This window comes from Zeus faber (genome assembly GCF_960531495.2).
Source record: "Zeus faber genome assembly, chromosome: 21".
NCBI lineage: Eukaryota > Metazoa > Chordata > Actinopteri > Zeiformes > Zeidae > Zeus > Zeus faber.
This window is the reverse complement of record NC_137208.1, coordinates 20,003,388-20,017,370: the sequence shown is the minus strand read 5'-3', so window position 1 is coordinate 20,017,370 and position 13,983 is coordinate 20,003,388. Positions and strand designations below refer to the sequence as shown.

The 13,983-nt window shown below is 50.3% G+C and overlaps 2 protein-coding genes across 2 annotated transcripts in view; one reads left to right on the top strand and one right to left on the bottom strand.

Moving 5' to 3' along the window:
• The window catches only part of atp5f1c (ATP synthase F1 subunit gamma), a gene marked incomplete at its 3' end in the record, with an annotated part of 64,394 nt that overhangs the window by 16,168 nt on the left and 34,243 nt on the right, over positions 1-13,983 (top strand). The gene's annotated exons all lie outside the window — the stretch shown is intronic.
• On the bottom strand, positions 200-12,526 carry itih5 (inter-alpha-trypsin inhibitor heavy chain 5). Its single transcript, XM_080022726.1, has 14 exons — positions 12,343-12,526; positions 12,179-12,223; positions 11,490-11,653; positions 11,225-11,335; positions 10,191-10,453; positions 8,259-8,428; positions 7,571-7,687; positions 5,194-5,365; positions 4,404-4,713; positions 2,782-3,497; positions 2,603-2,656; positions 1,408-1,524; positions 902-1,279; positions 200-810 (listed from the first exon to the last, which is right to left on the bottom strand). Exons 1-14 carry the CDS (start codon positions 12,487-12,489, stop codon positions 554-556), a joined length of 3,021 nt encoding a protein of 1,006 aa, XP_079878852.1. The 5' UTR covers positions 12,490-12,526; the 3' UTR covers positions 200-553.

Below are 13,983 nucleotides of genomic sequence, written 5' to 3'. Positions count from 1 at the left end.
TTTTTTTTTGGGGGGGGGGTTCAGGGAGGCGGGGGTGTACTGGCTTAGTTACTGAGAATCGTGTCTTCGCAGCGACCAGGTGTGATCTGGCCACGTTTAATTTTTGAGGTATTTGCCCTTGGTTTACAAGCATGTACCATGGTGGGAAACTTATGTTTTTCCTTCCCCTCTCTCTACATGTGGAAAAAAAATATTTACCTCAGTTTGGTGTGTTTTATTTACAATTCAAAAATGATTGTACAAAACAAAATACAAATACACAATAAAATACAAAAACTTTGTTTTTTTAAAATTTCTATTAGAAATGGTATAAAACTATCTTCAAAAGTACTGGACAGGAAAACTGGGGGGATAACTGACAGGTGGCGGTCCGCGCCATTGCTACAAGTAAAACGGAAAAAGTATTTACATTTGGAAGTGAAGGGTTTGGAGGTAAGGGTCAGGATTTGTGGGGAATGTGGTTTAGTTACAGTTTATGTCAAACGTCAAAATATGATATCTACAGCGTCTGAAGATATGGTCGGCTACATGGAGCTCCTGATTGGCAGACGCCTCATGCGCCGTTCGTCCCGTTCACCGGCCAATGGCCAGTGTCGAACATGTGCGACACCACGTAGTCCTCGTACCGTCCGTCGATCAGCTTGGCGGCGTTGTTCTTGGCGAACCAGCAGTCCACGCTCTGCGTCCCGCTGTAGATGCGCCGGGTCTTCCGGACCACCGGCACGGAGCGCCGCTTCACCTTCAACACCGGAGTCGTCTGGATGCGGTCCACCATCTTTGCCAGTCCCACTTCCTCATACAGGAATTGGCCTGGAAGTAGAAATTGAGCGGTAAGCGAAGTAATACCAACGTTCACCGGTCGAAACTTAAACGCGTGAATGAAAGCCATGTCGGCGCGTACCCAGTAGGCCATGGGAGTGGTGGGACAATCCCTTGCTGTTCGAAATGTAGAACCCGAGATGGTCCCTCTGGTAGGGGGCGGGGTTCTTGTACCGGTGCAGCAGGATCACAAAGCTTATGGTGCCTCCAATGGTTACCGTCACATTGGACTTGCCCACAATAGCCACCGACAGCGCGCCGCTCTCTATGGCGGCGGTGGAGTCGCAGGGCAGCACCAAGCGATCCCGGCCGTCCAGGATGACTTTCTTGGGCGTCACCTCGATGTAGGCCCGTTTGGGGCGATCAGCCACGATGGTGATGGTGCTGAAGTAGGTGCGCTGGTGCTTGTGGCTGCCCGGCGGCGCCGGGGCACCGATCAACTTGCCGTTCACGGTCACCCCTGTCGGATGGACAGGACATCCCAAACAGATGCCACAGTGGAACAGTAGAGTTGTGATTGAACCCAGTCCTTAGTAATTGAACTGTTTTTGGCGATGCAGAACTTTGCCATGGGGGTTTCGGTCTTACCGGAGTGCGTATGATCAGCAACCAAGCGGAGAACGTGTCCCGGCTCCCCATTGATGTTGAAACACACTGTCAGTTTGCTGAGGGGAAACTCTACCACAAAGTGAGGGTCACCATCCGCTAGGGGCAGAGAATGTGTTAAATAGAGTTCAGTGCGGAGAGAAAGAAATATGGGAACAGCTACGAAGTGACAAAATTTTACGTGTTAGCGTGACACAACTGAAGCAAAGCATAAAGTTTATCAGCTTGATTAACATGATCTTCAACCATCGCTGACAAAACATCTCATCCATAAGCCAGCATGTAACCACTCACTGCTCCAGGGACACTGACACTATGATATTTGGGGTTTCCTCGGTGGGCATGCATTAAGAACAAGAAAGACATCTCCAATTGCCAACATGGTTAAATTAGGTCTTCTTTTATCTTTGATCCGTTCACTGTCTTTAATTTGGCGCCAAGCTTTCATTTCCGAAGCTTCCAATTTCGAGGCTCCATTCCATTTGCTTCTGATGGGCTATAATGTGCTCTCTGTCATATCAGAAGGCACGTGACCCCCTGGCTGGAGTTTTTTCGTCGGGTCTGTGAGAACGAGCCAAGATGAAGAGTGGCGAGATAAGATGAGAGAACAGCGGTAATGACAGAGTCATTAGCCCTCACTAACTGCCTCTGATGGAAGCCTTCTCTTTAGGGTAACATCCCCAAATACACACAAGCCCCAGCGCCACACACACACACACACACACACACACACACACACACTTTTCCACACCTCACGTCTTCCCTTTTACCAGTGTCCCAGCGGTCGTGGAGACCTCACACGCATGGGCACACTAGCATTTTTTTAAAGTGCCACCTCGCTCCTGTTGTGGTATTTCGATTAGACCCTGTGTGGAGTGTGCTTCCCTCTTTCTTCTTTTTCTCTCTTCCTGGTTGTCTCTTACCCCCCTCCCCCAACCACACCCCTCCGTCGCCAGCCCGTGTGATCACTGCCGACTGTCTGACGACAGCGAACCAAATTACAGGCCTCCTACACAGTAGAGTGTGGAGAGAGAGAGAGAGAGGGTCCTACCCTCCGACCTCTTTCAAGTTCACCCCGCCATCCCATACGGGCCTCAGAAGAACCATCATAGTAGTCGGGAGAGAGAGAGGGAGAGAGAAAGAAACAAGAGAGACAGAGAGAAAGCGAGAATGTCACCTGATGTTTTGGTGATGGTTAAGGATTTCTTGGCTGTCCTCCTCTGGACTCCACCTAGAAGGAAAAGAGCATTTTGTTTGTTCCCATTAAGATCTGGGAAACCTCTTGCATCGTCCCCCGGATGCCTAACTTCTAAGAGTCGGTGGTCGGGCAGCCGCGGAAGGTAAACGCGGCCTCACCTATGGCGTTGCTAAGCGAGGAGCTCTGGCTGCCCGGCTTCTTCCCGGGGACGCTCGGCGGCACGTCTTCCTCCGCCTCGTCTGGCAGCTCGTTGGCCGGTAGGGCGGCGTCGTCGGGCGCTTTCGGGGCGGTGGTCGGCGCCGGGGCCATGGTGCCATTGGCCAGGACCTGAGGCCTCTCCACCACCAGGCTGGTGAGCGGCGTCAGGAAGTGGTATGCCATGGAGAGGTTGGTGGCCTGCTGGACGTGAGCCTCCCTCTCCCTGCTGGTCTGACTCCGAAGGCGCGACCGCAGCCCTTCCTTGACGCTCAGGAATCCCCACAAGCGCTCAACAAAGTCCTCCACCGCCGACCCGTTCGACCCCAACGGCGATGCAACCTCCGGGCCCTGCGCCGCCCCCAGCCCCGGAGCCTTCGCCCCGGCCCCGGCGGACGGCGACATCGCGGCGACGGCCACCTTCACGTGCCTCTCCGTCTCCACCTGCCGTCGCCGGAGAGGCACGTCGGTCTCCAGGATGATGCTCTTGTCACTGTTGCTGGCGGTGACCTGGACGTGGAGGGATTCGGCGCTCCGATTGGTCAGCTTGCCGGCGATGACGATCTCTGAGCCGTTAAAGTAGTTGGTGAAGAGGTGCTGGGTGACGTACTCCACGGAGTCCTCGGTGTAGTTGATCCTGATGTCGGACAGCAGCGGAGTACCTATCTCGTCGTAGAACCTGGACAGGGTGGCAGGGAAACAGGAAGCAAAAGGAGAGGTCAGACGGTTGGACAGGGAAACAGTTCTGCCGAAGCGGGTGGTGACGCGAATCAAGGACGACCAAGGACAGACCAATGTCCACCGCACCATCATTTTGTTGTCAGGAACCGAGACATTCTTACCAAGGTTCCCTCTAAAGAGCGGCGCAGCACCGCGCTAACCCGTCTCACCTCTTAACCGGCGTGTTTGTTCAAGCACGACCCGGTTATTATTTGTGGAGACTTTCTGTTAACCCCCCCGACGCATACTCAGACGCGGGTTTCACAATACACACACATTCCTCCTCAGCTTGAGCAAACACCTTGAGCGTGCGTCTGCGTTTGTCTGCGCAAGGGACTGAGGGAACCACTGTGTACCGGCAGCAAAGAAAACTCTGTGTGTGTGTGTGTGTGTGTGTGTGTGTGAGAAAGACAGGTAGCCGTTTCGGTCTCTGGCTCTCACAGGTCCATGTTGATTAAAGAGCTTCGTTGTCAACGCCGTGACATTTGCCGTCCTCTTTGCCTGGCGGCACGATGAGCGATGGACGGACGTGGCGGAGGGAGAGAACAGAGGGATTAAGGAGGGCTAATTGCTAAATAGGAGAGGAGGTTGTAGGCACAGGAGAGGGGGTGGGGGACACTGGAATTTGTAAAGCAGTCGTTGTAAATGACCATGAAAATTGGTCGGTGGAGGTCACCTCTCAGGACTGATTTCATCTAAAGACGGTGAAAAGTGGTGATACGGAGGTGGTTGTAGAGGTCGGAGCAGTATCAGCAAGGGTAACTGTACAATGAAGAACTTGAGCGAACTGAATAAAAAGTACATTCAACACACACACACACACACACACACGCACACAGACACACACACACACACACAGACGTACCCCTTGAGCATAGCTCTAGCGTCGGCCTCCTCGCGGATGCGCCGCATCATGCCGCAGTTCTCCAGGGCCATGCGCTCCAGCAGACGGTAGTCCACGTCGTTGCCGATGCCGATGGTGAATATGCAGAACTTCTCCTGCACCGCCGCGCGCGTGTTCCCCAGGATGGCCGGCGACTGGACCTCCCCCACCGTGGGGCGGCCGTCGGTCAGGAAGATAATGAGCGACACGCTGTTCTGGCTGACGTCCGGGCCCGAAAGGTAGTCCCTGAGGAGCGAGGAGCCCGTGCGTATGGCGTCGTCAATGTTCGTCCCTGCGGGGTCAAGGGAAGACGTGTGGAGACAGCCAAGGGTTAGAGGATGGGGTGCTAATCCAATGGAAACACATTCTACTTTTTGCGAATGACCAGTGAGATGCCATCTTCCCAGGACGTCTCAGCCCTCTATTATCGAGCGGTGCGCTCATACTCCCTCCTTTCTAGACGGCGTCGGCACAGTGGCGACAGTGGTCGGCACTAGATGTGAGAAGAAGGGTCTGGGGCAAACCTAACTAGGACCTTTCTGTGTGGAGTTTGCATGTTTGCTGTCAGGTTCATGGTTTCCTTCCACCCTAAAGGCCTGCACACACTCATGCAGGTGTCCCCGACCAAGGCACTGGCTCCACTAGCTGCCCCTCCCCCCGGCCCCTGATTTCTCCAAGCTTATCTGAATTCTTTGTCCCCGACAATGAGACAAAGCGACGGAGGGCAGAGACCAGAGAAAGAGAAACTCTGGGAAATCGCCGTGGCCCATACCTCCGGTGGGAACGAGCGTGTAGATGAACTTCTTGGCATCCCGAACGCTGAGGGGCGTGACAGGCACCAGGCGCTCGGGCTGCCACACCTTGATCCTGTTGGAGAAGCTGATGAAGTTGAAGTGGTCGTCGGGGCGCAGGTCCCTCAGGATGGTGAACAGGGCATCCTTCGTCTGGGAGGGCAAACAAAACCTGATGATTTTTTCTCCTCACTTTTTTTTTTTAAATCTCGTATGTTGATTTTCCATACAGCAAAACGAGTGCCACAGATTTTGCCTCAACGGTACCCACCTCCCTGACAACATAACAGTATTATTGATGGAGTGACACCACGGTTACACACACACACACACACACACACACACACACACACACACACAGAGTTTTTTATCATTGAGAAACGGTTTTTTATATCCCTTTGTACATCACAGGGCCCACATTAGAATGAGAACCGAACCCCCATCTGAGTAACTCCACCCATGACTGGAGAATAACAAGCGCCGCTGTTGGCTTACAGACCCGCGCAAATCTTTTAAAAGAAAGGGGAACTAATGCCAACTGTCTGTGAAGAACCTGCAGGTGACGGAAATGTAAGTATTCCAAGAATAATGCTGCTGTGTGTTTCTTCCTGAAAGATAAACAAATAAATAATAATAAATAATGTGGTAGATAGACTGTAGGCTGCGGCACACGATCCAAATCCAAACAAAACCAGCAAAGTAGTGCGTTTGTATTGTCCGTGTATTTATTTTATTTTACTTTTTATTTTATTTTCCGACATTTACTCAAAACAAAAAACCTCTGCGTGCGGTCTTGCCGGTGCGGTGCCACAAGCTTGAAGCGCAGCAACGAAAGTCAGAACAAACTTTCGAGTTACGCCTTGTAGATGTAATACGAGTGAAGATTCAGCAACTGGATTGCTTATTTCTCACTTCAAATTTGCTCAGAAACAGATTCTGGTGGACTGATACGGTGAAATCAATGAAAGTTTACGGACTAAATACAACGGAACCCGGAAGTTAAGCTCAAACCCCGTTGGCTCACAGAACTAGGGGCCTCGGGAGGGTGGTGCCACCCCATAGAAACAGCCTGGAACAGGAGGGTTATACAGGCATGTTAGAATGGCTATAATGCATAATGTGAGTGGTATTTTCAGCAAAGATGTTTTTGGGACCTCAGAGACCTATATTAATTTGTTGAAAGGGAGCATAATAGGTCCCCTTTAAAAAAACAAAAACGTCCTGTAAGCTTTTGACCCGTACAACTTAATGCATATTTGAATTTGCTTGTACGGATATACAGCACAATCGCAAAGTCTAACATTCACACACAAATGCGAGTGCGCTTCCCTGCTTCTCCCGTCTTCTTTCACAACAACCCTCGGCCTGTCGGGATCTCGGGCCATGGGAATGTGTGTGTGTGTGGGGGGGGGTAACAAATGCCTATACAGTCTATACAGTATAAGGTCAGGTCGGCGGGGTGATCTGCGGCCAAAGTGAAGCCATCTATTGTGGAGCCACATCAAAGCACACTTGATGCTGTGTTTCCCCCGGTCCGCTGGGGGTTGGGTGGGGTGGTCAACGGGGTTGAGTGTGCTGTCAGCGAGAACGTTCCATCACCCCACATAGAATGACCTTCCCTCACCCTCACAGCGCTGGCCTTGTGCCGTCACCAGCCCGTCTTTCCTCTCCTTTTCGGAAGCAAACTGCCGTCTGTTTTGCTCAGTTTTTCCCCCCTCTTCCCTTACGCTCCTCCCATCCGAGCGGGGACGTACGTGGGGGTTAAGAGCAGCTGCGGACATCAGACCGGGGGATAGGGCGGTGGGGTGGGGGGGGGGGGGGGGGTGGGTGGGGTGGCGGAGATCATCGCTTTCTTTCGGAGGACGGAGGGGAAAAAGCCCGTTTTTGCTATTCCGGTGTGGGAGTGAGGAGAGCCGGAGTGTCGGGTTGGACATACACCTCCCCGGTGCGATCTCTACAGGAGAAAAGTTCTCCCAGAAAAGACTCCGTCCCCATCCAACGTTTCAACGGATCGAAACCCCCCCTTCCACACACACACACACACACACACACACACACACACACACACACACACACACACACACACACACACACACACACACACACACACACACACACACACACACACACACACACTCCAGCCTCTTCTATCTCAGCCACACTGTGGTCCAAGCGCCACTTTCCCACTGACTCAACTTACAATAACAAATACCCTAAACGCCCACTCTCCGTTTCGCTTTTTTTTTTTCTTTTTTTTTTAAGAAAACCCCCACGACGTCCAAAGAACTTCACAAGGTCTCAGACGGAACTTGAAAGGAGCCGCGTAGCCGGCGGTCGGCCACCTGTCCACCGGCTCACCTGTCGGATCTTGGTCCCCAGCATGGAGGCGCTGGTGTCAATCACAAACACCACGTTCTTGGGCACCACCGGCAGGTCTTTGGGCGCAAAGTAGTGAACAAAATGGCCGTTCAGGACCTGAGGGAGGCAAACACAGAGGGAGTCGTGCGGAGTCGCAGAGAGAGACGGATCGAAAGAGTTCCAGTAGTTTGATTACATTATCAGACTTTGGCAGCGGTGCGAGGGATTGGCGGCTGTCCTGAGAAATGGATTGCTAACAGGTGGATGGCTCCCTGCAACTGCATTTTCCTGCGACTTTCTTTCTGCAGATGCACGATATGAGAGCAGCAGCAGGCAAAGTAGCCCCCACCCGCCACTTGGCCTGCTGGAGTCGGTTTTCACTTTCACCGTAGAGAGTGAGCTATGGTGCTGTAACATGTGTTTTCTACCGTGGATGAAAGTTCTTTGGCCACGACGTGAGGTTATCATTGGTGGAATTTACGGAAAATATGAACCAGGGATTTTGCCATCTCGGTGACAGCTTTTGCTTATTTCCAGCCCTTGTATTTAGGAGCCTGGCAGAAATACTGCGATACAGCCTTCCGCAGGAGACACCGCTGGTGTTGGTGAAACCGTCAACAAGGCATTTAACGCTCTCTCGTCTATTTCCAAGAACTGCACTGAAGACCAGGGGAACAGGAGCACCAACCTGGATGTCTCCGATCCCCATCTCTCTCTCCACGTCGTAGCGTAAGACAAAGTCTCCCAGGTTGCCGTTGGTGGTGATCTTGGCCTGCTGGACGATGTTTGGGCTGAAGGTGACCCTGCAGACGTTCTTGTTGTGTTTAATGGCGGTCGTGACGGGCAGCTCTGGCTTGGCTGGATTGGACGACGGAAGGGCAGGGGACAAAGTGAGGCGAGGGAAAGGAATTTGAGGAAATTAACCAAAAAAGTATCACTTCCCATAGAATTTCACGGACTTTGGCGAGAGATTTTACCCACCTTTCTGCACAAATCTAATTTCATCAATCACACACTGTGTGGGCAGTTAAAATCTACGATAAAAGAATGGGGCTGGGTGTTTTGGGCTATTTAGGCAAACTAACTATAATTGTATATATGTATTTTTGTATAGGGCTGTATATTTCATTTTTGGACCTTTTCATTTTTATGGTCTTTTTAAAACTCTAAAGTTTTTTTCTGTTATCTTAGGTTCTATCAACTGTTTACCATTAGGTTAAGTGTATATTGGCAGATTAAAATTTTCTATTTTTTATTGGGTCATGGTGTAGGGATGGTGTGGTTTGAGCAGCCACACCTGTCCTGGGTCGAGGTAATTGGGCCCAGGATCAGAGTGGCTGCATACCTGTTGCTCGTTGATTGGTCTAATGAGCAACAGGTAAAACCCCCATCCCCACACACACACAGGAGAGGAGCCCTCATGACATGCTGTCCATCTGCTCCGGGCTTGTTCCAACTAGCCCACTCTTTACAAAAAACGGCTGTGTTTCTACTCCATCTTTGTGTCTCTGTGCCGGAGGGCCCTGAAAACACCACTTAGTTGGGGTGTGGCACGCGGATCTGCCAAGGTGGTGCCTGAACAAGGACCCTTCAGCACCAACCCTCTCCCGACTGGCAGCAGCAGCACCCAGGGTGTCCAGGCGGAGGACCAGGGGAGAAGCAGCCGCAGCAACCACCGAAGGTAACTGCTTGCAGCTAGCTGCTCCGCCCAGCAGCCACCACCGGGACCATCCAGCAGCCCAGCAGCCACCACAGGGACCATCCAGCAGCCCAGCAGCCAGGCCACCCCTCCAAGCAGCCCCCGCAACAGCCAAGCTACACCTCCGCCAGCACAGCAGTCCGAGGCCCCACGCTCCGGAAGGGAGGAGGGGGTAGTCTGCTGTCGCCCTGGGGGAAGGAAGGCCATGGACTGTGCAGCTCTGGGGAACCAGGTCCCCTGGAAGGGGATCAGTTATTTTTTTTGTTGGAGATTTTTGTTGGTTCGAGGTATGGGAACTGTGTTTCAAAGTTATTTTTTATTATTATTTTTTTCTCTGCGTGGTTGGGGGTAGGCTTCAGCCAGGGATTCTCCCTGGCCTCCCTTTGGTGTTGGGTATGTGGTGTGGGGATGGTGTGGTTTAAGCTGCCACATCTGTCCTCGGTCAAGGTATACCTGTTGCTTGTTAATTGGTCTAACGGGCAACAGGTAAAACCCCCATCCCAACACCACATGGGTGTAGTTAACTGTTAGGTTTATTGTATATTTTCCATATATTGCCTTTATCTTTTTTCATATTGTTTATTATTTTGTTTTATTGTGTTTGATGTGAGCTGCTGGGACATTGTAATTTCCCCTCTGGGATGAATAAAGTATCTATCTATTTATCTATCAAGATACAAAGGAGTCAGAGAGTTATTAAAATATACTTTTAGGGATAAGGGATTATTATTATTTATTATTATTTGAGACGAAATGTCTGCCAAACTCTCGAAATGCCTTGAGCTACTTTCTTGACAAAGAGGCCAGCTCACACGTTTTTTGCTTGAGGCCCCCAAGATCCAAAGGCCGTGCCCCGCCTCCGCACATCAAGACGAGCCTTTTCGCATAAACAATGTGAAGCTTTATTTGAGGGCCCTCTACCTGGTACCAAAGCCGAGTAAGCGCCAGTGTTGCTCTTCCCGTTGCGCAGCGGCAGCACCTCCAGGAGCAGGATGGGCGCGTGGTCCACCACGGTGATGTCCAGGCTGAGGCGGCTGACCAGCTGCAGGGGCCGCAGACTGGTGACGTGCTCGTAGCGGCCCAGACGCCGCTGGAGCAGCTCCTCGTAGGTCAACAGGAAGATAGCGCGGTTCCGCCCGGGGATGCTGGCCCCCATCTGGAACACCTCCATCTCCGTCTCGCTGCTGGGAGGGGTTACGGAAAAAGTGGAAAGTTTAAAAGCAGTGAAGAGGGTTTGGGAGGAGAGTAGTTCAGAAAAGGTGGAATGCTGAATTGGAGGCTCCGAGCGGTGAAATCATCAGTGCAGGGCTCAGTATGGGCGGGCTCCCAGGGTGGAGGCTCCTCTGCTGCTGCAAGCGGCGGTGTTGGGGAATGGTTGATTTGGCGGGGGCGTCACTCTCCATCCACACCAATTTTCATCCCGTTCCAGCGTGTTTTTATCGTGGAGAGGGTGAATCACATGGCGTTTTTTAAATGTCACTCCATTGAACGACAGCTGGAGAAGCTGTGATGATGTCACTCCTTCCAGTCGCAGAATGGACAAACCCCATTTTTGCTCCAGAGGAGTGTAGCTATGCCAGACTCACTTCAGTGTTGTCACACACACACACACACACACACACACACACACACACACACACACACACACACACACACGCACACACACGCACCCTTTGCAGGTGTTAAACTGCAATAGTAATACTCCGGTGGTATTACTGGGGATGTTATCAACCTCTGTTTGCAAAATAGGAACATGAGATGGAGAATGATCCACTGTGTAATTATAAGGCTGCAACAGAGGGAGCGACTCAGACTACAGAGACACACACACACGCACTCTCAGAACATACCAATTCACACACACACACACACACACACACACACACACAGACACACACACACACACACACACACACACACACACACACACACACACACACACCAATCTCTCTCACCTTGCGCTACCCGCCTCTCTGTTCTTGGGTTTGCCGTCGCTGCCTTTATCCTGTTTGACCTTCTTCTCCTTGGGCGTGACCTCGCTCTGGTAGACACGCCCGCCGATGATCCTGGGGCACAAGGGTCAAGGGTTTGGGAGTTAGGAGTCTGATCACCCTCATTTGGGTTCACCGTTGGATCAGATTTGCCGGGACAGAATTCCTACAGGCGGCATTAGGGGGTTGAAAGGCGGGATAATAAGCTGGCGTCCCCGTTGTCACTCACATGGTGAAATTTGAAACGTAGGCAGCAGCCGGGACCTGGAACTGGAAGACGCCTTCGGCGGCGGCCGAGTGCCTATTGAGCATGGTGCAGGACACTGCCGTGAAGGCGTAGCGGGAGATGATGGTGGTCTTGATGGAGAGCTCCTGGATGTGCGGCTTGCTCTCCTGCTCCCAGGGAACATTTCAGAGCATCGATTTGAGATTCCCCGGACCACATGTTGAGAACTACTGCTGTAGAGAAACTTTGAGCGGAGTAAAAGTGGTGCACAAATCCGCAAGCACTCGGGGTCAGGCCCCGCGACAAAAAATTGGAATCGATGCGATGATGAAGAGTCAAGATTTCTTTTATTCCTCACATGCAAACATTGGACAGGGGGCAAAAGTTGGGACAAAGTTATCTGTAAAACAAAGTACATAGAATACATTCTATGTTTCTATATTCTAAACTGTGTTCTATATTTTTTATTCTATATTTTAAATAAATATGGAATAAATATTGATTCATTCTTATTTACATATAAGTACTCATATAATGTATAATATATAATACGATATACAGTATTTTACAACAAGAAGCAAACATATAAGCAAAACAAATATATAAGCAAAAATGATATGTATATACACGATTATAAATCTAATTTTATTTTGATTGTCTCCAATTTTTTGATTTTTTTTTTTTTTTTTTACCTTGGCCAGTATGGCTTTCACCTGTCGAGGGACCCTGCGGGGAGCCTGCAAATGCAATGGATGGAAAAGCAAAACAAACAAACGAAAAAAAAAAAGCGTCACTGCAGAGGCGTCACTTTTTTAATATATATATATATATATATATACTGGAAAACAAAACATACCATGTCTAAATCCAGGTCAGAAAGATCCTCTTCGAACTCCTCCAGTGCGCCCGCCTTGGCCCCTGGTGCGGGGGAGCCCAGGGCCGTCAGCAGCAGCAGCAGCAGCCGCAGCAGCAGCAGCAGCAGCGCGGTCGGAGGCAGCAGCATGTTCGCAGGTCCTGCGGTGATCACGCCGACATTCTGCCGAGCTCCGTCTGCGGGACCGGGGGCAGAGCCTGGATGTGGGACGGGGATCCCGGGTCACGCCCACCCCAAGATGCAGACGCGGTCCCCGGCGCGACTTCCCCCCCCCTCTCCACTCCGTGCGGGTACCTAGTGACGGGGTCGGAAAGTAACGAAGTACTTGTACTTAAGTACATTCTGAAGTGTTTTTTACTCCACCGCATTTCAACGCGAATATCTCAGTTAGGTTAACTGTACATCACCATTTCTATCTTAAGTTCGTCTTTCTGCTTCACTGTTTATTTTTACAAGTTATTGTGTAGGACTGTGTATTTTATTTATTATTGTTCTTCCTTTTTCTGTTACTTTGGGGTTATATCTGTTGTTTGTCATTGGGTTTGGTGCATGTTGCCATATTTCAATGTGTACAGTGAACTGTTTTTGCCATATATTGCCATTGTATGTTTTGTATTTGTATTGTATTGCTTTATTAAGGGTCCCTTGCTATTGTTAATGAAAAATTGCCATCAGCAGTCTATGCATCCCCCGCACTCACAGACAAGATGAAAAAAAAAGTGTATTCGGGGCGGTCCCGACGTCTCGTCGCCCAAGTTTGATCCAGATCGGTCCATTGTTGTGGAATCATTTGTAAAAAAACTGTATTTTTTTGTAATCGCCTCAACGCGCACGCATGTGCAAATGACGTCTCGCAGAGGTCACGCGATAGCACTGCAGTCTAGTGATTGGTCAACAACCAGGTGCTCACCAAGATGGCGGCACATGCAGATGTGCCATGTGCAGGCCGTGACAGTGAACCTCTGCACTCATAAAATATACCGGAGGAGACGACCAGGACACCGGGCTCTCCATGGATTATTGTCGGCTCTGATCAGCCCGCTTGCTGGTTGGACTTAAATCTGAGTGCAATTTGCCCTTGTTTTTCATAGCTAGGCAATTATCCATGTGTGGCAAAGTAAATAATCTGTGCATCCTGCAGATATAGTCTCAATTGGACTTAAACTAAAGGAATATAAGACTCAAACTCTTAACCATACAAAGTTACGAAGTGACAGGTATTATTTCACTCTATTTGACTTGAACAATTGTGAACATGTCCTTTAACAGACTGCTGTAGCTGCTGCTGTGGTAGTGGGCCAATCACACCATGCATTACACCGAAGAACGCTTGTGGTGATTGGCTGGGAGCAAATCCATACAAATAGTCATTTATTTTCTAGATCTGGGCACCAAAGGATTGAATGCAGGTATTGTTCGACTGGAGAAGTTTCGATACTACTTGGTATTGTACTATTTCGATCGATACCGTAACGGTATTGAGTACGGATACCCAGCCTGAGCATCATCCATTGAACTTTAACAAAGGGCCATCTATCTATCTATCTATCTATCTATCTATCTATCTATCTGTCTGTCTGTCTGTCTGTCTGTCTGTCTGTCTGTCTGTCTATCTATCTATCT

What these genes read in the sequence shown, in the direction of transcription:
- itih5 (XM_080022726.1), bottom strand. Translation starts at nt 12,489, where the DNA reads ATGCTGCTGCCTCCGACCGCGCTGCTGCTGCTGCTGCTGCGGCTGCTG. An exon ending in CACGCTCGTTCCCACCGGAG is followed by an intron (nt 4,714 to 5,193) that starts GTATGGGCCACG and finishes TTGACCCCGCAG; the next exon opens with GGACGAACATTGACGACGCC. An exon ending in CCACTCCCATGGCCTACTGG is followed by an intron (nt 811 to 901) that starts GTACGCGCCGAC and finishes TTCTACTTCCAG; the next exon opens with GCCAATTCCTGTATGAGGAA.